The 23,397-nt window shown below is 37.5% G+C and overlaps 1 protein-coding gene across 1 annotated transcript in view; it reads right to left on the bottom strand.

Annotated features, from left to right (window-relative positions):
* Window positions 1–980: 980 nt before the first annotated feature.
* The window catches only part of MTPN (myotrophin), a 30,951-nt gene continuing 8,534 nt past the window's right edge, over window positions 981–23,397 (bottom strand). The window contains exons 2-4 of the mRNA XM_005527916.2: window positions 9,933–10,046; window positions 8,764–8,847; window positions 981–4,241 (exon numbers count right to left, since the gene is read on the bottom strand). Coding sequence (XP_005527973.1) covers window positions 4,155–4,241; window positions 8,764–8,847; window positions 9,933–10,046 — 285 coding nt within the window. The 3' untranslated portion in view covers window positions 981–4,154. The remainder of the gene's footprint in view (window positions 4,242–8,763; window positions 8,848–9,932; window positions 10,047–23,397) is intronic.

Here is a 23,397-nt window from a genome sequence, read left to right as displayed (position 1 = left end):
TTTGCCAGTCACTGAGGAATGTGAGTGAAAGAAATCTGTATTTTGAACTGAGAATACCTCCTCCCATAAAAAAACTGCCCATTTAAAAAAACCCCCAAATCACACCAAAAATACAAAACCAAGAATCAGTAATATGAACACAGGAACTGAAGCCCACATACATCAGTTGCCACTGGCCATTACACCATTGGAACTGCTTTGGCATTTAGAATGAACACACACCTACTCTCTCCAGTTGTGCCTGAAAGACTGAAAGGTTGTGCATACAGCAAGAGAAGTTCTGTAAACTTTTCAAAGTTTAGCAGAGAAAACCAGGAAAATTTAATTTATTTTGAATCTTTTTTTTTTTGATATTTATAGTTCTTCTACTTTGACACATCTTCCTGTACTTTTCAAGGGTCTATTTTAAAATAAATCATATCAAACGCTTCAGGCAATTAGATTCAAATCTCTACTGACAAGCAAAGCTATAAAAGGAAGTTCTGACAAAGTCACTGTAAAGATGTCACAAGAATAATGAATAAACATTTCTATATAATTTTATTTATACTTCAGCTGCAATTTTTGTTAATAACTGTTTTCAGTTTCTTTGATGAAGTAAAGGAAAAAGCAAATTGCTTCAGTCTTCAGAGGTAATAGGAGAAACATTCCTCTCTCTACAGATTGTCTCTTAGAATATAACATGAATAGAAGATCTTCATGAATTACCATTAAAGCAGGAAGAGTAGACTACAAGACCACAAAAATAATCAAAACCCCCTTTAAATGGATGTATTTTAAAACCCCCTAAAACAACCACAAAGAACGTTATATATTTAGTTTTCAAAGCAGCTTCCATTCCACATTTCAGTCTTATAAGCAGCTAAACACTTTAATCACTGTACATGTGAGCTGGAACTCAGATGCTTTCCAGGCAAATAAAAAGTTGTAGCCTGAGGTTAATAAAACATGGCAGCAAGAAAGGGAAATGAAACTCCAAATTCTCATATAGCACAATTCAAGTTTATTCCATTCATTCTTGCAACACAAACTTAAAAATACAGTATCATTTAGCATTCTGATGTCTATGAACCATGATAATGATGAACCCAACTGTGTCAAAACAGTTAACAACGGTGAAAAGAGAAAGTCAAATATCAAAATGCACAGAGCACTAATTTTTCTTCTGTCACTGCGTAGAAAGATGATTGTTTATCCATTTACAAAATATAATTAAGACAAGTTCATTTTGAAATTTTGCATGCAACACTGCAATTGCTTGACCTAGGACACTCTATTCTTGCCAGCCTCTTCTACAAATAATCAATGTTATGTTCAGTTCCATTTAGCTATTGTACTCCTTTTCTCATTTGCTCCCTGTAAGAAAAAGGGAGCAGAGGGTACAAAATCCAAAACATACTTAAGTTTATAACTTATTCAGCACAAATTTCAAAGGAAAAGGTTTAAGAACAGAGTGGATTTCCAAGTATATGCAATTCCAGTCTGACAAAGTATTCAAATTCTGTTTATAGAATGAAAAATAATTTACAGTTTGGTATTTTTATCTAGTTAGGACCTACTCAAAGATAGAGGAAGCCACCCATTATTTTTTGCACAAAATAGCTAACAAGAAAGAAACAAATGAACAAGCCCAGTCTCTAGGCAATTACAAATGCATAAGCTTTTATTTTTACCTTTTTTTTTTTTTCTTCTTCTTTTAAATCCTGGGCAAAATGATTAAACATCTGTTATGTAGTGCAAAAAGCAGAAAAGTATTTCTTCTTTATAAGCCAAACATTAAATGCCATCTTTTTTAACTATCTCAAAAGGCAGCTTGGGTATATATTACAGCCAAATTAACACTTGACTCACTGAAGTCTGTTTGCTTCTTTTTTCCCCCAACAGGGTGAAGTAAGAAAAAATAAGGTGTCCCCATAATTGTAGAAAAAGGGAGGCAAAATTGCCTCAGTGAATCTCCAGAAGAGTTAGTACAAAGATGATGTTTCTTTGCTCACTTAAATGAGAGTTAAAGGGAAGGGCAGGAAAGAATACAGAAGAAAAAAAAACCCAACAAAAATACAAAACCGCTATTGGCCAGACAACTTGACACTAGTCAACACAAAAAACTTGAATAATCAAGTTCTCCACGTAAAAACAGCTTTTGCAGTTTTCTAGACTAGTATCTGAATAGCTAAGTATTTAACAGCATAATATGGAGGCAAACTGATGCCAAAGATTGTTACTTTCATAGCTGAATAAAGAGTTAAACCTATAGTCTGTGTTCACACTATTACAATGACATGACAATCCAGCACTGATCAGAGATAAGATTAAAGAGTCCTCTTATAAATAGTTATTAAAAGCACTCTTCACCAAATATTCTTGTTCTTTTATCAGCAGTTCACCAATTGATTTATCACTGATTTCCAACCCTTCTGCTATTCCTTGCCACCCATCTCCAGGAAAAAGAGTAATTGCTCTGTACAGTTTATGGCCAGAGTTGATTGTTTTCTCCATTGCTTTTCTTATGGTAGGTGAAGATGTAAATTGGTTCCTGCTCTCATTTTACAGTCTAAATGCAATGCTTTTCATAGCCGAGACATTCAATCCTAATATGCAACATTATTCAAGTAAAACTAAATCTCCATTAAATACAAGTGGTAGTCACCAGTCTACTTCTATATATCCTCTCAGTTTCAACAGTGATATCAAAATAATCAGCTACTTTTGTTTAAGAATTCAGCATGAGACGTTATATACATTTGTTTTGCTGTATTGCCTTTGTCACCAGAAAGTTTGAAATCAGTACTCCAAAAGAGAGGAAGATGTATAGTTTGTGGTATAGAACCTGTTACTCAGTTTTAGGTGAACCAAGAGTCTAATGAAAATTTTCAGGATGAAAGTCAGAAGCTCAGACATTCCTGAGGACCACAAGATGTGATGGGAGTGCCTAGAACATCATTAAACACCGTCCCATGAATGATCAAGACTGTCATACTTACTGGGATTGTAAATCTTATCTAAAAGTCAATGGTTAATGTGATATGGTCACACTGGCAACTTCCAGAACAAGCCCCATGCCTTAATGGAATTTAAGAGGTTCATCCATTTGACAATGAAACACTGATTTGAAGATATGCACAATTAAAAAATTCTGTAGTAGTTCGAGCAAGTTAAGACTTCTGCTTGTACATCTTCCTGCTTCTACATCTGAACTTAAAAAGGTTCCATGTTTACCAGGAAAGTTTAGCAACGATGTTCACCTGATATGAATATCTAAATAACTACTGTTCATTTTCCACATTTGCCTTGATTATCCTTGTGTACTAAACAGCCTGGAGCTTCCACCCGTGTCTAGGAATTTTATGCTGATGTGGTGAGTCAAGAAATTTCATCTTACATTCCTTTTGGAAAAAAACTACAGTGAAATTTTGACCTCTGTCTCAAAACCAATTACTTAAAATGCCTGTCCTGGACCAGAACAAATATGGGATAGAAAGACTTCAAATTCAAGCACCCAGAAGTACCTTGGCAGATATTATGGAGTGTAACACCACCATGCCTCAACCAGTCTTTCTCGGTTTGCTCAAGAATCAGAAAACATTAGTGTGACATCCAATTAGTCAATATAAAGAACAGCTCCAATAACTAGTATCAAAAGTCCTCAAAACTGCAACAGAAGCTTCAGGCAGAAGAAGAATAAAGCTACCCACAGAGAGAGGAGAGAGAAGAGCAACCCAGCCACCTACATTACTACACTTCAGATTATGGCAGACACTATGAGCATGGGACTACTGTCTCCTTCACAATTAATTTCAGGTACATAGCACAGTACTTCCATCTAAAGGAAGTACTTCCATCTATCTAAAAAATCTTAGTACTAATCTAGGAGGCTTACAAGCCAAAAATTCAGCATGGTCTGTCTTCCTCCTTCCATTTTCACTAGAAATGGGAAGAGATTGTGCACTGGAAAGAAGTCCTAGAGGGACACTGTTCATAATAATTTTCAACCCTCTCCAACCAGATTATCTCCGATACAAGCCCCTAACTAGTCTGACTCAAAGAATTTCCCTCCCCCCAAAGTATTTAGCTGAAGAAGCTGGAAGATGCGAAGAGTGACAGACAGGCAGCAGTGTGAGGCCACAGGAGAGACATTTAAGGTATCAGTCCATCCGTCACTGAAGAAGAGTCTTGATTGCCTGGTTGTCAGTGGCTTCAAAGGCAGTTAGTCCGTCTGGGCCTTTCACAGTCTTGTCAGCACCCTGGAAAGACAATGAGAAGGACTGTCAATTCATAAAGCCAGGCTGCATCCAGTACAAAGTGCGTCAAAATTCACATACCTTGCATAATTATATTGATTACATACAGCTTTTTAGTGCAGTGCCTTGTTTTCATTCAGAAACCAACCAGACAAGATTTACATACAGAACTTTTCAGCATGCAGCTAATCTGAGTTTCCAGCTTCGTCATTTAAAAATAAGGAAAAAAGCCACGTATTTTCGCTACACAGCAAGTTGTAAGTCCAACAAATTATCAGTGTTAATCTTAGAAACAGATGGATTTTTTGCTTCCAGCAACTACTACTCTTACAGAAGCAAAAATTCAATGTTACACACTTCTACAAATTCTATGGTGCAAGAAGCTCTCACGTGCTAAATTAGACAGATAATACCTGGAAGAGCTGATTTACTAAAAAATCATACTATATCCATTCTATATCATAAAATGGCAGCACTCAATAAGGACTGTGCTTCTTTTCCATTCTGAAAAAAAAGTCTCTATTGATACATCAGAAAAGCACCACAGAATCATTCCAAGTCCAAAACTGCTCAGGTTTGTTTTGAAAGTTATGAGCACACCTAAAAGGCAACAAAACAGAACAGGGAGGCAACAGGAAAATGAAGGATAATGCACCAACTGGATAAATCAAAGAATTAGAATAAACTGCTTCAAGTAAGCACAAGCACAGTGCCAGATTTATAGGAGGAGAACAAAAGAAGGGAAACAGTGATTAACAAGTCATGTTTGCTTTGAGCACTGTGTAATCATATTCATGAAAGGGAAAACACAGACTAAGCTGGAAATAGTGCAGCTAAATAAGGGGACAAAAGTTATTAGAGATCACAGGACTTATTTCATAACAACTCTGCAAGACGATAGGCAAATCTCGATTGAAAATATGTGCGTTTGCTGTATCAAATGAGAGGAAAAACACTTTGGGTCCAAACACATTTTGTCAAAAGTGTGCACAGCTGAAGGTTGTCTTCGGTTTATGCATAAGCCCTCCACAGAATAAGTACAAATCCCTTCTCAATTACAAGGAAGATTGTGAGTTACTATTAAGGAGACTGAACAGTTTAAGAACATAATGGACCTAGAATTTCCATAGCTTCTTTACTGATTAAACACACAAAGCACTGAACTTCCAAATGTAATACCATGTCTGTTCCTGAGACAACTCTCACTTCCTTAAACTTTTGTAATAAACTGGATCTGATACCACTGCCATGTGCCACCAATACTACTTTTCACAGTGTAGGATATTTCCCTCTGAAACCTGAACACTCTTTACTTGCACGTACTCAACCTGTCACTCAAAAAAGATGGTTTACAGTGGTTTTTAACACAGTACTGCCAGTCTTGAGGTCCACTGACCAAACTGATCCTCTTGGAGCTACTCACCTTCCTTGTGGCCCCCTAGAGACTCTCAGTGCAAGAGATGCATTGAGTTCAGTCCAGTGACAATTGTAGTATTTTCTCTCTCCTATCACTGTGTAATATCCTTGGCCCAAGGATGTTGCAGTTCTTTGGGATATGAACATGAGCTAAATTAGCCTGTTCCCAACAAGTGACAATTTGGTTACTGAAAACACACACTTGTGCTCAAGGCATGGGAACATTGCTTGTAGAACATTTATTTCCCCCCTAAAAATACCCCCGAGAGATTTAGCAGGTATTCAGCATTTACAGTCTTAGTTGTCCAGGGAAAAGAAAGGCAACTAGGAGTACAAATAACTCCTTCTGCAGATGTTGATTATTTTTACTGCTTGGATAGCACTCAGATTAGTCTATGTTGAAATCAAGAAAGCTTCAAAGCTGTTCCTTGATATTAAGCTCAGAAAATCTTGAAGAAAAATGGAACTATGCAGTAACTGATCTGACAATTTAGAAAGAACTTCAATTCACAAAGCTGTTTGCCAATGCACCAGCATTTAGGGTACCAAAGATAACAGTTAACTGAGGTACCTTTTAAGTATAAAGAGAGGTTTTAATTTTAACACAGGACTGCTCTCCCCCCTCAGAAAAATACTTCAGTAAAGCTATTGACATGCAAGGCCTGGGTTTCTAAAACAGCTTTACTGAATGTAGATAAGAGGGTCATAACTACCTAAGGAGGACACCATTTATTAAACTCAGTACCAATAAATTTAGAAAATGGCCCATTAGCTAGACAGAAAGATTCCTGCCTACATTCAATAAAAAAAGAAGGAAACAATAAAGGTCAGATCAAGAGGACTTTAATTTGCAGAAGTACAACACTGCCTGGAAGCAACTTTAATAAAAAAACTCATAAAAGTACAACGATTCCACAGTATTCTCTACTTCCCTAAATTAAAAAGTTACTAATATTTGTATTATGTTCTACTCTGAAAAGACACATACACAAATATAAACCCTCTCTCCCCTTTGCAGGGTAATAACAAACAAGAATGTTTGCCCACTTAAGCCACCATGCAAACTCTGAGAGCCACACAGGAACTACTTTGCTCCAGCTGCAGTTCTGGAAAAAACCCAAAGCAACAAACACCCATGATGGGAGCTGAGCCCCCATCAAACTGCGAAACCAGAACTGGGGGTGCTCAACGAAGCTGGGAGAAGTTTGCTTACACAGCAAGCAGCAAACTGCTAAAAAAAGAGTTGCCAGGTGACATAACAGAGGCAGATGTCTTCTTGTACAAAAAGTACACGGATGAATTCATGGGCAACAGATCTGCCAGCACTTCTGAACGAGGGACAGACGTGCGCACCTCTGAAATCCCCAGTACAGCAACCAAGAATGAGGGGAAAGAGTGAATAGATGTCATACTCACAGCTCTTCTTTTTGCCACACTCAGAAGAAAAAAGGTGCCCAGCTTAACAGGGTATTTCTTGTAACACAAAAGCAGAACTGTTTTGGAAGTCGAACAAATGGATGAAGTTTGTTGCATCCTATGCAACAACTCTCGCCCTCCATTTGAAGCTTTCAAACTGCTAATTGTCTATTTTAACACCTTGGTTTCTCTGAAACTAAAAAACCACAACTTTTTACATTACAAACCAAATACCAGATTATTAAAGAAAAACATGGTTCAATGTTTGAAACATTTCTTGAAATATTCCTCCTTCTCTTCCCTCACTCGAGTCTTACATAAAAGGTTTACAAACATCCCCACAGCAGGGGAGATGCATAAAAAGCAATGGAGAACGTTTGCTTAGTAACTGGGAAGAACATTGAACAGTCAGGAATTTTTAGATATTTCAGTAAGGGCTGAATCTGGATTCCCAGCTATCTGCTACCAAAGAACATATGACTATGGCACAAACATGGTGTGACATGTTTAAACTAATGTTTAAACAAGGGCCATAAAATAACTGTGTTAGAAGACAGAACAACCACTGCATATAAGCCCTGCCTCAAACAGAGCTGATAAGCCAACTTCCAGTTTATAAACATTTCATCAGCTAGCCCATGTAAATGGAAACAACCAACATTTAACTCTGCATGAAGAAATACAAAAGTAATTTATTATTTGACCTACCATATATTTATTATACATATAGGTATTACATATACATAATATATTATTTTATATTTATTACATAACTTACCTAAGATGGAAAAAACATCCAAACCAGAAATAGAAATAAATCAACATGGGATAAAGGATACCTCATTTTTTGATGATCCTAAATGAAGGATCAATTCTCACAATAAACTTAAGCAAGTATACACCATTTGAATTCTAAACCACAAGTCACTGCATTTGCTTGCAAAAATGCATAAGTAATATCAGACAAGATCAAAGAAGTTAAGTGAAATTCATGCAGCATTAAAGCAGTTAAGGAAAACTTTACCCTGGAAGTGGCATATGAAAGTATTACACAGCAAGAAATCCTTTGGACAAACGATGTAAATGTAATCAAGTAGAAGTGCATATCAATGGAGACAAAAGATAGCTTGAATTAACTACTGGATTTGTAAAACTGATCACCTTTGTAATATAAATCAAAGTGCAAACAGAGTCAGATTAAATTTATTCTCCCCAGGACAAAATTTACAAAGCTATAGGACAGGGAAAGCTTGGCTTCCTACTTTTATTTCCTCTCCCTCTGCCAACTCAGATGGGTTCTCAGTCATCTGGCAAAAGTTGAGGGAAACCACACCTCTGAGCAACTTCACAGCAGAGATTCCATCACATGAAACACTTGAACAGCTGCCAAAGCCAAATCCACTGAAGGAATGCATTTTTTTTCCCCCCTTACTGATAAGCAGTTCTGCTCTCTAGCTAGAACACACAATAGTCTTATGGCCACTGTTACTTTTGCTGCAGCACAGAAGTCCTGCAACTTTGTCTTTCAGCTGTCTTGCACCACGATCAGAGTACCCTCTCTGTTTTAGCAACATAAATAGCATTTATTTGATGTTCTGAACATATGATCTAGAGCATCATAATCTTACTGAAAAAAAAATCACAGTAATATGCTTTGCTAATGGATGACTTGTTCAAAACACTCCTATCTTACCTTTGACAGAAGCAATTTCACACAGGAAACGTGGCCCTCATAGACTGCTGATAGGAGTGGTGTGATATTGTGTTTGTCTGGAGCCTGTAAGTTGAGACACAATTACTTGAAGGACAATTTCACACAGCATTATAGGGTTTCACACAACTTTTTAATTATCTTTAATCAACGGCAGAGGAAGCAAAAATTTAAGAATATTAGCCAGAAATACATTCTACGGGATTTTTTCTCACTTTTTTAAAAGTTTTCATTTAAAAAATAGGTAGTAGCAAGATATTTCTTCCACAAGACTTCTAGGTATCCCAAAGCTAGATAAATTGTCCATAATTTTAGTCCAGTGATGGAAATTGTGCAGTTTCAGGTGACAATTTTGCCCAATTTAAAAACGCTACTCCTAATTCTCCAGTTCACAGCCAACATTACTTTATAAAACAATTCTGTATGAAACACTGTTTTGGCTGTCTTCTCTCTAAACTACAACCCTGAAAAGAATAAGAAAGGGAGCAACTGAAATGCTATTTTTAACTCTTCCCTAGCTAGGAAAATTCCCAAGGAAGAGATAATGTTTCCAGACATCCAGGAGAAAAATCTAAGCATTTTTGTTATGAACTAAAGCTAAGATGTCTTCCATGTTAACTTTTGGACAAGCACTAAGGAACAACATTTGGGGTGTATGGTTAAAGTATTTAGGAGCTTAACTTCTGGAGAGCTGATATAGCTCAGTCAAGTCTTTGCAAAACAAGAAGCCATGCCGGTCAAGCTACAGCAAAATGACTTAAACCAGAAAGAATGAAAAGAAGAAAATTTAAACAGCTGATCCTGCCCTGGCTGAGGATGTCTTCTTAAACCCCTTCCAATAAATGTAAATATGAATTGCAAACCTTATGATGTGATTACTGGAATATTTTTTCTAATTGCGGTCAAATTAAATTTTAACTTTTTATAGCTACAAGCAACTTTTTCCAGCGTGTCCCAAGAGAATTAAAACATTTAATGAACATAATTTGTAAGATTCTAACCTCTAGAATCCCGCCTCTCAAATATTCTTAAATGCATCCAATTGTTTAGTTTGATTTATATATTTCAGTGACTATTTAGGCACTTACACCAATCCCTTTGGTGTGTGTGGGAAGACTTTAAGACCTGTTTGCAATTACATTAATACATACATTAATGTCAGCTCCTTTCAAGAGCAGAAATTCCAGGATCTCAAGCTGTCCGCAGTCTGCTGCATAGTGAAGAGGCTTCCTCCCACCTTCAAGTGTCCGGTTGACATCTTCACCCTTCAATATAAACATAATCTAATGAGCAAAATTTTTGAGCTAACACACGAGGGAGAGCTTGAAAGAAATCCAACACCTTTGAACATGCTGAAGAATGCTCTACCCAAATACTTCAGTCACTGCCCAAGAAAAATGAAAAATAAGTTACTCAATTTTTATTCCCTCACATCTGCTTTTATGACTGTAAGACAACCTCGATCTCTTGTTCCATATTGCATCTCAGGTGTAACAAGTACCGAGTGCACTAGGTTACTCATTATTTAAAAAAAAACCAAAACAAACAAAATCAATAAAAAAAAAAATCATTAGAACTTGTATGAAATGCACCCCTTGGATCATCTGTCTTCTCTTGCCCCATAGCTAGGATCATAGTTATCTAGTTAAGTTCCTTTATCTGCTTCTATGAATACAGAAGTTTTGCATAATGACAAACCAGCTGCATAGAAGCAAGTCAGCATCCTAACTACCAGCAAGTGAGTCCAGGCTATCCATAATTTACAACCCAATTATGAAACTGTCCACACTGCTTTATAAATAGTACTTGCCAATTCTACATGATATAAACAAGTCTGAAGAGTCAACCAAATCAGGCCACAGGAAGTTGTACTCTAATTCCTCCTGTATGAGTGGATTGAGACACCTCTTAAGGCGTAAACAAAATTTAATTTACTGAGTACCTAATCAGCTTTGTTTCTTCACCTTGGGTTGTGCAACTAAGGATAAACTGATTTACTGCCCTTCATTAGTGACAAGAAGTTACTAGAAACCAACTAGAGACAAGCTGTGTGGTAAGTGACTTCTTGTTCCCATGTGCAAAGGATCTTAGTATTTTAGGAAGTGGCTACATTTAACATCACACTCCAAGCCCTGTATCTTCACAGAAAAACAATTGGAAGAATTTCAGCTGCAGCACCAATTCATACTTCTCTATAGAGCCCCTGCAGTTCCCTCACTACTGTCCTAAATTTCTAGCACGTACATAGAATAGAGGGATTGACATTTATCTTCCAGACATTACTTCCCTTCTAAGAATGGAAGAGAAGATTGCCAAAAGGAAATCTTACTCTGCTTTTGATGTTCTATATAATCAGAGCTTTACACTACTAGTCAAATAACAAGATGACCTTGTTATTCTCCTCTCTTCTCAATAGGATATTCAATTATTCATCATATACCCTTGTAGAAGATAGTATTGTGATGTAGCTTCTCATTTGCTGAATTTCATTGACAATTAAGTTCCAAAAAAAAAAAAAAAAAAATCACCCAGATCAAAGTAGGCTAATAGCACATAAATAGTCTGGGAAAGCATATAAAGAAACAGCATATACTTATGCTGAACATTAAACTCTACCCATACTTTTATTTGCACACAGACTCTCCCCATCAATTTTAAAACAACTGGCATTTACATAACCCCTCATGTTTGCTGATACATTAGGGATTGGGTGCACAAGTTTGAGAAGCCAACCACATGAAAGCCACATAACCAACCCAAAACAGTCTACAACCACCCTTGTAAAGACTGGCACATGCCAAGACATGGTAAGAAAAGAAGCATGGGAGAAGGGCAGGCAAGCTAAGTCCTGGGACAGCACACAGTCAAGCCACAAAGCTCACAGTCAAAAGGAAAGTTAGAGTCACCACTTCTCAAGATTAGGACAGTCCAGCAAAGATCTCAGTTCCTTAAACTTATATTATTTGGCTCACTGACTTATACTATAGTAATTTTTCTTTGTTTTTAAAGAATAAAAAAAAGGTCCTCTGTTCTCTCCTAAGCTGGCTGTGGAATAAATTCCTGCTGGACAATGCTTTCAGAAGGAAGAAAAACCACACCAGATCTCCTACTCTTTTAAGATCCCCATAAAGATGATGAAAACTTATTTATAGGGGAGTAGCTAGTAACAGGTCTGCAAATAAAGCTGTCCCAAATACAGATAACATAGTATTGAATACTGGCACTGAGAACACATATCAGTAACATTCAAAGTTAAACATCAGAACATTTTAGTCTGAATTAACAGAACAAAGACATAATGTAAATTACAAAAATTAAAAAGAAAAAGAAGTACTCTTATATTCTGCAATAAACCAAGTCAAATATCCAGCTGTTTCATAGGTGTGAAAAGCCATGGTAAAACAGACCACTGAATGTTATAAAGCTTTACCTGGCCTTTCCTACTGCCAGTCCAAGATATATAGAAATAGGAAGGGAAGGTAAGTCAATATATTTAATACACAGGAATCAAACTCTGGCAAAACCACTTATTTCAAATGCAATCATTAACATATATACTTGCAGGACTCTTCAGATATAATTTTTCTCTGGGCTTTAGATCTATTTATATTGCCAAGGGCATCTCTCTGTAGGACAAGCAGTGGTTTCCAAAGTGAGGTGTGAAAACTCAGAGAGGTGTGCAAGACAATCCACTGAGGTGTGAAAGGAAAATCTATATTGCACCATTAATAAAACGTAAAAATAGTGTCTATTTCATCTGAAGTTCAATCTTTAATTTCCATTTTTGGGATATATTTTATAATGTGTACATTACACAGTACAGGAGTACATACTGAAGTTGCCTTAAATATCAAGTCCCAACCCCCCCTGCTCTGAGCCAGGCTGGATGGGGTCTAGTGGAAGGTGCCCCTGTCCATGCAGGAGGGTTGGAACTAAATCTTTAAGCATAAGATGAAGACTTGATCCCCTGCCTCATAAATGGAACAGCTCTGGTGAAGGAGTGGTTACTGATGCCAACACAATGAGACAAAGTGGTCTCTCAAGCCCTGCCATAGGTTGGTACAGCAAACAGCACACAAGTAAAGATACAAAGAAAAATGTTATCTCTACATAAAGTTTTCCAGATTTACTGTGGTTTTGAATAATACTGGCCAAACATGCCATAATGAATGCTATGAATTTGGGTATCAGCAGTTTTATGCAGTGACCATTCTCAATACAGAACTCTGAGATGGCAAAGTAATGGTGGGCTGAAACTAAGCTGCTGAAGGTTTACACTAAAAATCACCATCCCCTGCAGAGGCACATGGTCAGAATCCACATGAACTGACAAAATGGAGCATAATTTTTCATTTATACCCACAGGAATAAAATCTTCTGTGCACTAGACCAAAAGTGACAGAAGGATTCTTCAAAGAAGTTTCTTCCTTCTGCCGTCTTCTAGGGTCTAACAGATCAGCAAGGAGGTTAACCGGTGTATTTGGAAGAGATACAATTACTCCAGGATCAAGGAATCCTATAACCCTCAAAATAAAACATAGCTTCAGTCAAAGGTCATGCTTCTCCTGAAAGAAGATTTATGTTCAATTTCTAGAACAGACACACAAATTCACCAACAGTGGTGCAAGTATTTGTGCACAGCTTCAAAAATTTGCCCATGCAAAAGAAAAGGACATGATCACCTCTTTAATGACCTTCCAGAATACATTGAGTTTACTCAGTCACCCATTTAAGGCTAAGTCTGGCATAATCCACATTAGTAACATTTTTCTTTTCAGATCAAAGACCCAGGGCACCAGCTATGCAGTAACATTAAAAACCCGTTCAACCCATGAAACATCAGAAACAGCAGTTCCCAGGTATCTGCTTTAATCCCCTCTATTAAAATCTGATTATGGGTAAAGAAAAGCCTCTGTGAATCTGCAATTACTAAACAAGACGACATAAAAGAAAACTTACATAGCCTATTTCAAAAAGTCACATAGGATAGCTAACACAACATTCAATTAGAAAGTCTTTAAGTATCAATGCCAGCTGAGACGTGGCTATCAACTTTTTACTGAAGGACAGGAAAATAGAAACTGGAAACTCACTTCAAAATACCTTTGAGAACTTTGCTTTTTAAGTAACTAAGAGTAGGATTCGTTATATCGTCTTATGAATGCAACTATCACCCACTTTCTGTAATGGAGCAATTTAATCCATAAAAAGATCTGTTCTGACTAATTTCTTAAGTGAATACTGTCAAAAGTAGTTACTCTTGAACTTAATTCTTTCATTACCCTCTCTCTCACACATTCTCCTTGCTTTACCTTCTTTTGGCAATATACCTACACAAAATCCCTTGTTATATCTCATGTCCTTTTCCAGTTTAGCTCTAGTCGAGGCTTTGGCTTTTTTAGCTCCATCCCTGCATACCCTTGGAAAGTGCCTGTGTTCTTCTTGGGTACTCAACCCCCAATTCCAATTTTTATGCTGCCCCTCTTTCTTCCTGAGCTTAGAGTGGATATCCTGACAACCAAGCTGCCTTCCTGTACACCTGATGGATGTCCCAGAGTAATCTGGAAGGATCTGCACCTCAACAGCTGCCCTCAATAAGTTGTGCCAGATTTAATTCCTTTTTCTTTTGCAGCCCTTGTTAAAAGAATGAACCAGACTTCGCTGACTTTGTCCTTAATGCATGTTATGACATCAGATCCATGTAAATGTTAGATGAACAAGTTTAGTCATAAAGTACAACTTCTAAAGTTCATTATTTTCCAGGGAGATTATTTAACCATACCAAACTGACTCCATCCTTCAGTAGCCCCTGCCTTTCTGTAGCCTGTATTACACAAGGCTGTATCCTATGCCTGCCTTGGTCTCCCTTTATCTGCTAACTCCCTCTTTTCCTAGCACCTGCCAGTTTCAGAATCATCAACACCTAAAGCCAAATGAGCTAAACTCAAGTTTAACCTCATCTAGCACCATTCTAGCACTCCTACAGCACACTCCAGGTGCCTCAAGTACAGGCTTATTTTGCAGTGGCACAGGAACTGAAACCAAACCTGAGCCAGGTGTTCACATGAGCACTGTGGTTTGTCAGTAGTGTTGTTCTAGAACATTATGCCAGGCTACAAATGTCACAGCTTCACTTTAGCACCAACTTTTCTCCTGCGTGGCAGGAACAGCTCTGCTGCTTCCAGCCAAAGTTTGACCCTTTCCACCCCTGCACCAGAATTAGTCACTGAATGATGAATCCAGTGAGGAAATTAATCAGTGTGAGAATTTATTTGATCATTTCCTTCATCTGTTCCATGACTTGGCACCTGAACACACCAGCAATTAGTAGCTGGGATTTACACTGCAGTTCTACCACAGGAATAGAAACTGACAATTGCAGCCTCATTGAATCCTATTGCATAGGTTAACTGTATTAGTAGAGCAGTGCCTGCAATAGTTGTGGCATTAAAATGCTCTTTCAGATTTAAAAACAACTCCATATCCCCATCTGTACTTATCTTGTCATGCAAAAATAACTGCATCTCCCCTTTTTATGCATTCCTTTCATTTCAGTTTTAATGAAGGAAAACAGATTCCATGCAGCCAGATGTCCTTAGAGTGCAGGGAAGCATCTTGCAGGAGCTACTGTGTAATTCTTGTCTTCATTATTCTAGGAAAGAAAATAACTCACTGTACAGTCTGTTGCATTACTTCCATCTCTTTGCATACAAGGGATGGCCACCCCTACAGTGTATTAGATAACTTTGACATATTAAATATAGCAACAACTTAATCACTGCTATCTCAGTGGAAAAGAGGAAGAGTAAAAAACCCTCTTACTATAAAGAAAAGTTTAAGTCCTATGGATGAGGTATTTTGACTATTTTGCTGCATATTGAAAATACTACTTCCAAAAACTTCATATTTACTATTTTCCCCACAGGCTTTGTTTATGCTGGTTGTATTATTTGTTTTTAAAACTTCAAAGAGATTAAGTAAGATGGCAGAAGTAAACTGTAATTCATGGCGTTGGATACAATCTCAAGAAATGTTTTGCCATAACAGAAATCATGCTATCCACTGAATTAAATCTTTCCCTCCAATGTAAGTAAGTTTTAGTTTTTGAATCAAACTAAGTGCCTGAAATGTTAAGTTATATTATTTGAAGTAGAACATACATAAAGTGAGCTTTGAAATCACGTAAGAATAATATACTCCTTAAACTTCTGAAGGAAGAGCAAGTGCTTGGATAAATCACACCTGTAGAAAAAAATTATTAGGCATATATTCAAACAGTTTAGAAAATAAATCTTGCACTTCTACAGTGGGTATGTGGGGGGCATGGATGAACTGGTTACGTCTTAATCTTCCCCAAACACACTATTTCATCTTCTCAGAGTTTGAGTCTGCTCACACCCCCTCAATAATTCTCCACTACAACTTTCTCCAGATTCATTCATCACTGGAAAGACTTTATAAAAAACCGCAAGCCCACTTCCCCAAACCATCCAAAATCCACAAACACCAGGTAAGTACTCTGAAGATTAAAATACATTATTTTTGCCACTCTACTTAAATTCTCAAAATGGTTGTATTTTAAGTACTTGAGCCAAACGACTTTACTTCTTAACCTGTGTTTGTTTCAGTTACAGGTTCAGAGTTTTCAAGTGTCTCCTGCTGCCATATGTCAGCTCTGGGGATCATCTAACCAGAAGTTACCTCTCTAGCAACTGAAGATGTGAACACCTTGATGGAGAATCCCTAAAAACTGCAGCAGAAACAACTGAAAAAAACCACCCATTTTCTATACACAATCATTCTACAATTTCTAAAGTAACTATGAGCTTAAAAATATTGTAAGCCAGGCACAAACTTCAGTCCTTACTCAAACAGTAGAAACAAGATGATGTTTTTAATATAGCTAATCCATGGGTCATAAACACTGGTGGTAATGAGAGAAAAGTCAAATACCACACTTCCTGAAATCTGACTAATAATCTAAAAATATAAGGAGAGTTTAATTCTACAAGCTTCTCAGTCTAGTGACTCATTCCATTACAGACTATTTAAGGCTGAAAGGGAACTCTGGAGGTTATACAGTCCAACATTTGCTCAAAGCAGGTCCAATCAGATCAGGCTGCTCAGCTGAGTTCTACAGATCTCCAAGAATTGAAGATTACAAAAGTTTTCCAGGCATAAGCCCTTCGCAGGGTTTGATCATCCTCATAGGGAAGTATTTTTTCTCTAACATCTAATCAGAACTTCTTGCATTTGAACTGGAACTGTTGTCTCTTACACTTTCACTGTGTACAGCCAAGTAAACTTCTCTGTATCTTGCCCTTTGTACAGAAAGCTAAATATAAAATCTTCCCTTTATCTTCCTAAAAGGAAAAGAACCCAAAAAATTAACAACAAAACTCAAAAAAACAAGCTACTACAATTCTAACAGCATCAACTTGTACATCCTTCACCTACCAATAAAAACAGATGTAGAAAGGCTTTCATATTTTTTTCAACAAGTCCTTTGCTCCATAAAGCAATTGGTACAGATCTTCCTATGCCTTCTAGATTCCTAACTAATTTCAACTCAATTTCAGCTGTCGTACTTCCTCTGTCTCTGCATATTTGTATGTTTCTAGATTCCTTCCAGTGGACCATTTTGCTTTCTCCCTTCTTAACTTACCTCAGTGACTCTGAGTAGTTGTTATAGATTCCTCAAAACATGTGACCAGGGATACAAGCTGCAGCACTGAAAAACACTTAGCATTTCTCCTCGTGTTAGAGAGTGAACATGTTAACATGCTCTCATATTAGGGAAAGGCCCCTGAAGGATCTTGAGCTTCTTCACTTTAGAAAGGCTGCAGTAACATCTTATTTGTACTCAAACAGCGCAAGTACAGCTAAGCAGAGGTACAGTCTGGGCAGAGAATGGATTGAGAGCTGCCCTGGGGAGGAGGACTTGGGGGTGTTGGTGGATGAGAAGCTTTGACACGTCTCAGCAAAGGGTGCTTGCAGCCCCAAGAGCCAAATGTGCCATGGACTGGACCCAAAGCCATGGGGCCAGCAGGTCAATTCTACCCCTCTTCACTCACCTGGAGTGCTGTGTTCAGCTCTGGGAAACATTTAGTTGAGCTATTAGGAAAAAATTCTTTACTGAGAGGGTGGTGAGGCACCAGAACAGGTTGCCCAGATCCCTGGAAGTTTTCAGGGCCAAGGAGGATAGAACTCTGAGCAACCTGGTCTAGTGGAAGGTGTCTGCATCCACGGCAGTGAGGTTGAAGCTCCCTGCTCATTTTAAGCTCTTTCCAACCCAAACCATTCTATGATTCTATGAAATAACACAAAAAAGGGCATTCTGACCTTTCATCATAGAAACAGAACTTTACATAGCTTTCCTCTTCTGAATTCTTCCACAAATCAGCTGTTCAAGCACAGAACTGGAACCTCAAATGCTCTGTTTTTCAATTAACTTTGAAGGCCTCAGAAGAATTAAAATTGAATATTGTGAGTTCAAACACAAAAAGCTAACACAGTAGGCTGAGTTTTACCAATGAAAATTCAACTGCTACTACCCCAGTATTGTTACTACTGCAATTTTATCACTATTGAAACAATCCTTGGGCTTCTGTGCAGAGTACTGGATTTCCCATATGACCTGAACCGGAAAGAGTGCCTTTGGAGTTCCTACTCCTCAGTCTGCCCCTGGAGCGGTTCTGTATGGATTCCGTTCTGTAAACCTTGCTCTCACCTAAAGCACCGATTCACACACTGCCAGCCTTAACGGCAACCTGGAATGAAAAACATCTACAAAGCCAAGAGATGTATTTTTATAAAATATGTTGAAGAACTCTGACAGCATTGTAGAATAACAGGTCAAGCAAGGCAGCTTGCTGCACAAGAACAGTCACCCGGTCTGCCCTTCAGTGATCCCACAACATTCCATCCGGTCTTCTGAGTAGTGCTGGAGTTCAACTTTTGCCCCCACCCCACAGAACAGTCTCAGAGTCTAAAAAGCAGCACTGACTTTGATGAAGTAGTTTTCATTCTTGCCAAGACAAACTGATTTAGCCAACCAAAATCCACTTTCACAGGTCCCTGGAGATTACCAATAGGAAAAGACATCAGGTATGAATTACTGAATCCATTTTATGGTGTTTCCAAAAAAAATATTTATTGTTTTCAAGCGTAAAATTAGCACTACTCTAAACACCTTTGACTAGCAGAGAAAATAAATTAATTTCTTCTTCCAAGCTGGTTATAAAATTTCCTTTAAATATTTCATTATGGTAACTGAAATGAGCACCAGCCTGAAGCAATTTCTGCTGGGTAGAGAGCTTAAATAGAGAGCATCTATGACAGGAACTGGAGCAGCTGTACATCGATCCAGCAGACAGACCCTCACATTATCCTCCTTAATACAAATCTGAAAGTAACTGAACCACTAGTCCAACACGTAAGACAAGGAAATAATTTTTGTCAGCTTTTGTGTATTTTATCACAATGCTAGTCCAGTGTGCTGTTTTCACATTCCCATTTGTTTTAATTAAGTGCAAGAACAATTCAAATGGCCAGCTCAAAACAAGTCAGTGCAAGGTATCACTTCAGCTTCTATACTTCTTTTTCCCTATAAATGGATAAAAACACTTGACATGGGTCTGCTATCACTGAGGCATTATAGAGAGAAATTTCACTTTTCCACTCAACCTGTTTTATTGAAAAAAATACTGAAACAGTGCAGGAGGTCTAAGAAGAAGCAATAGTATTTTATCATTTCTGCTCAGCATGTTTATTGAACCTCAAGTTTTCTTGTCTCTATCTTCTGATTCACAAGAAAAATGACCATGTTTCAATAATAGTCACTGATATTCAAACCAAGAGCAAGAGTGGAACCTGGTAAAATAACTAGTAACTGAAAGTCTGGGTTAAGCCCAAAGAGCAGAAAGGGAAGTAAAAAGATTAATGTTGTAAGCTGTGAATTATTTATGATTTTGAAGCTGATTTCTTCAAACTTGCGATAAGATCCTGCCAAAGCCGAGGTTATCTACTCAAGTAGGCAGTTTCCAATGGCAACTGCAAAAATTTTGTGCCAGATCCAAATTTTCATGTGAATCCCCTTATTTTCAAAAATTACTTACTTTCAGTCAACCCAAAAAAAATCTCTTTAACCCAGCCTCATTCAGCCTGCACAGAGACAACTGCTGTTGCTGCTCAGTAGTTCAGCATATTCCAACCATTCCAGGAGCTTTCCAACCGTAGCCTGAGCGGACTACAGTTGTCTGCAGACAAGTGACGTGAAGCAAACGACCTAAATTTATTGTGGGATAACCACTGTCCACTTGGAGAATTTCAGACAACCTGGAAGTTTGTTGGTTTTTCTTTAACAGCGGAGAGTGACTGAATTAGCTAAGTCTTCCTAGCGATTATTTCTGTGTTTACTCTCAGAGATATTCAATAACATCTTTTCAACTCTTCTGGGTGTTTTATTCCCTGTCCTCTAAATTTTATAACTTGAAGCAAAATGGAATTTTCTCCCAGATGTCTTCCTTCTACCCTGTATGCTTTGGGAAATATATGGGACAAGCTGATTTTACACCTCCCCCTTACCACATCTTACAGCAACAAACAGAAATAGAAAAAACATCCACAAGAAATCCTGTAGAAATAACGATCAAAAACCAAATCCAAGTTAACAGATGTTGAGAAGGGAACTTGAATACAGAAAGTTAAACCCCTATGAAAGAGGCTGCAAACATGAATATCAAATTTTCATTTTTTTTTCTGGATTCACTTCTAGTATTTGCTATTAGTTTAGCTTGCAATAGCCAACAGAGAATCTGCTTTTAAAAATATGAAAAAAAAGGCTACTCAAAAAAATTCAGCACAACATTCCCCATAGACGACCCTCATCAGTTTATCAAAAAGGAGTTTCAGTTCTGAGGATAGTGTATGTCTCTCCAGCTCTCTCATTTTGCAGCAATTTCTACAACCAGAGCAGACAGATGCAGATGTCCATGTAAAAAAATGGGTATCTACTTTGCAATTCTCTCCTTTAGGAGAAGCCTTAATTGCTAATAATAACACCAATCCTTGGTCTATAAAAGTTAAGAAAATTAATTATGGACCTGATGATGAATTTTGCCTGTCTTGATATGGTATCTAAAGTACTCTGAAAAGCTTTTAAAGCACTGCTACACTTATTCTGGCTTAAGCCGACAAAAAGGTGCTTAACAAGCATACTTTTCAGGTTTTGTTGGTGATAAACAAGCTTATCCACCATAAGCAAATGCAATCTGAAGTCCTTTGTCTCAGTCAAACGAATACAATTCCAGAAACAACTGCTAAATAAACTGAACTACTGAGCCATCTGTGCTTCAGTTGTATCAGCATTTTGGGAGACAAACAAACCTGATACATGAGTTGTTCTGTAGAACAGTAATGAACCAACTGTTTCCCAGCCACAGCTTCTAGAAGGTCCTGCTACAATCCCAGCTTCAAAGATGTGCCAAACACATGTGTTATTGAAAAGAGCTGTTCTCCCCTCCCCAAAATCCTTAATCTGTGCAAGACTTGAGTGAGAAATAATGTAACCCGCTCACTACTTGCACTAGCAAGTGATGAAACAGGAATGAAGGGCCCAGTTGTGCAGTTCCTCTCAGCTCCTATGAATTTCCATTTATAAGTTTGTTTCTCAGGCAACAGCTCAGAGTAATGGCAGCAACTAGTTCTGACAGAGCAAACTGTTCCAGACCAAGGGATCATTACTCTCTGTTCAGATTACCTCTTTACCTGATGAATGTTAGTGCATGAAATATTCTGGATCATCAACTGAAACAGCCAATGGTAAGACACTTTCCAAGCTGTCTCTGCTTAGAAAGATTGCTAGAATTCGGAATTCAAGTTAAAATGCTTCAGCTACAGGATCAGGACTCACCTGTCAGCCCTGACACAGGGGGCACAAACATCAATAAAAGCCTTTAACAATTAATTCTGAAGAACTGTAGATCAATCTAATGACTTTATACCTTAAGTTGACATAAACCTATCTAAAGAGATGTGTTATGCACTGCATCTACTGAACACAGTGCAGTGTCCATTTTCATAGGCAACACTGAGCTGGCCTGAAAGGGTTGAATTTTTTTATTCCAGAAGTGATTGGGCCAGACTTCGTGTTTTCCCACTGCATTTTGGATGATGTAATTTGGATTATACCCACTCTAAGGGTAGCAGAAGATATTCCTAAAATATTACTAAGATACTAACCAGAAGATATTCCAGCTCACATGGGTGCCAAATGATTGCTAAACAGAAGCCATCAACCATACATAAAACAGGAATCAGAGCAATAATTTTGCCTCACTAATTCAGTACTAGACCATCAGCAAACTGACAACAGATGACAATATGAATACAGAAAAGTCTACAAAACACCACCTGTTCCTGCAAAAAGGAATTTTTTTTCTTAAGCTTAACATGTCAGAAATTGCTCCAAAAGTTAAGCAATAGAACAAAGGATCCCAGACATTACCACGCATTCTGTATTTTGTTAACTCCCAATTAAAACACTTTCAGTTTCTGGAAGAAGCCCACATCAAGTTCTGTATTAAACTGCTCAGTACATGTTTGTCCAAGGAATGAACAGGAAGTGGATGTTTTCCTCTGAAACAAACACACAGCACCAGCCACTGGGTTTCAGTTTCAATAGATGCCAGCTTGGTATTTTGAATTCTCTGCATGATCTAAAGACACGATAATTAAAATAATCCCACAACAATAATAAATGTGAATTCTCAAACCTCTGTTGTACTGTACTGTATCAGGTAGATATGAGAGAATAAAGAGGAAGGTGAATGGATCTCCCAAGATTATTGGTATGGTTAAAAAAACCCAGAATTTAAGTGTTTTAATTGGGGCTTAGCACTATAAGCAGGAATTACTTCTCCAGAAACTGAACTAAAGATATGTCCAAGGCAAAATCAAGTGTTCTGTGAAATTCAATGCAATGAAGCTTAGCTTCTAAATAGGTTTTCTTATAAGATTAACAGGCATTATTTTCATGTGAACACTGAATTTACATTTTCTTCATACAGTAATGCATAAAAAGATATGAAATGTCAAAAGCAGCATCAATAAGTTCTAGAAGTTTTGTGCCTTAATGCAGAGTTTTCTTGACATGATGAAACAGTTGGTGATTGGAATCATGCAAAAACAAAACATGGAAGTAAAAATCTAGATCAGAAAAGCTATTTTTACATCCATAAAAACTGCCACTTCCTAAGCACTATATACTTAAAAACATATGCATAAACATCTACAGAATGGCTCCCCAAACCAATTACACACACTTGGAGTATTCACCTTCACTGCAATACTTTCATTAAAACTTACCAATATGGTATTGCACTTTTAAGTTTGAAATAATCCACCTACAGAAGTTAAGCTATTTTCTCCAGATTTCCAGGAATTGCTTGAAATGCTTTAGTAAATACAGTCTATTAACATGTTACAGGAATGGAACTAAAGACTGTATTTCATGTTATACTTTAATTAGAGGACCCTATTTTGAAAGTAATTATATTTATGGTCATTATGCCCAAGATAAATTTAAATATCAGACAATTACTGTTTTTATCACAA

The sequence above is a fragment of the Pseudopodoces humilis genome, chromosome 5, assembly GCF_049639895.1.
Source record: "Pseudopodoces humilis isolate 2021_Gansu_Grassland_sample_001 chromosome 5, ASM4963989v1, whole genome shotgun sequence".
Taxonomy (NCBI): Eukaryota; Metazoa; Chordata; class Aves; order Passeriformes; family Paridae; genus Pseudopodoces; species Pseudopodoces humilis.
Note: the sequence above shows the minus strand (reverse complement) of the source record. Positions and strands in the feature narration are given on the sequence as shown.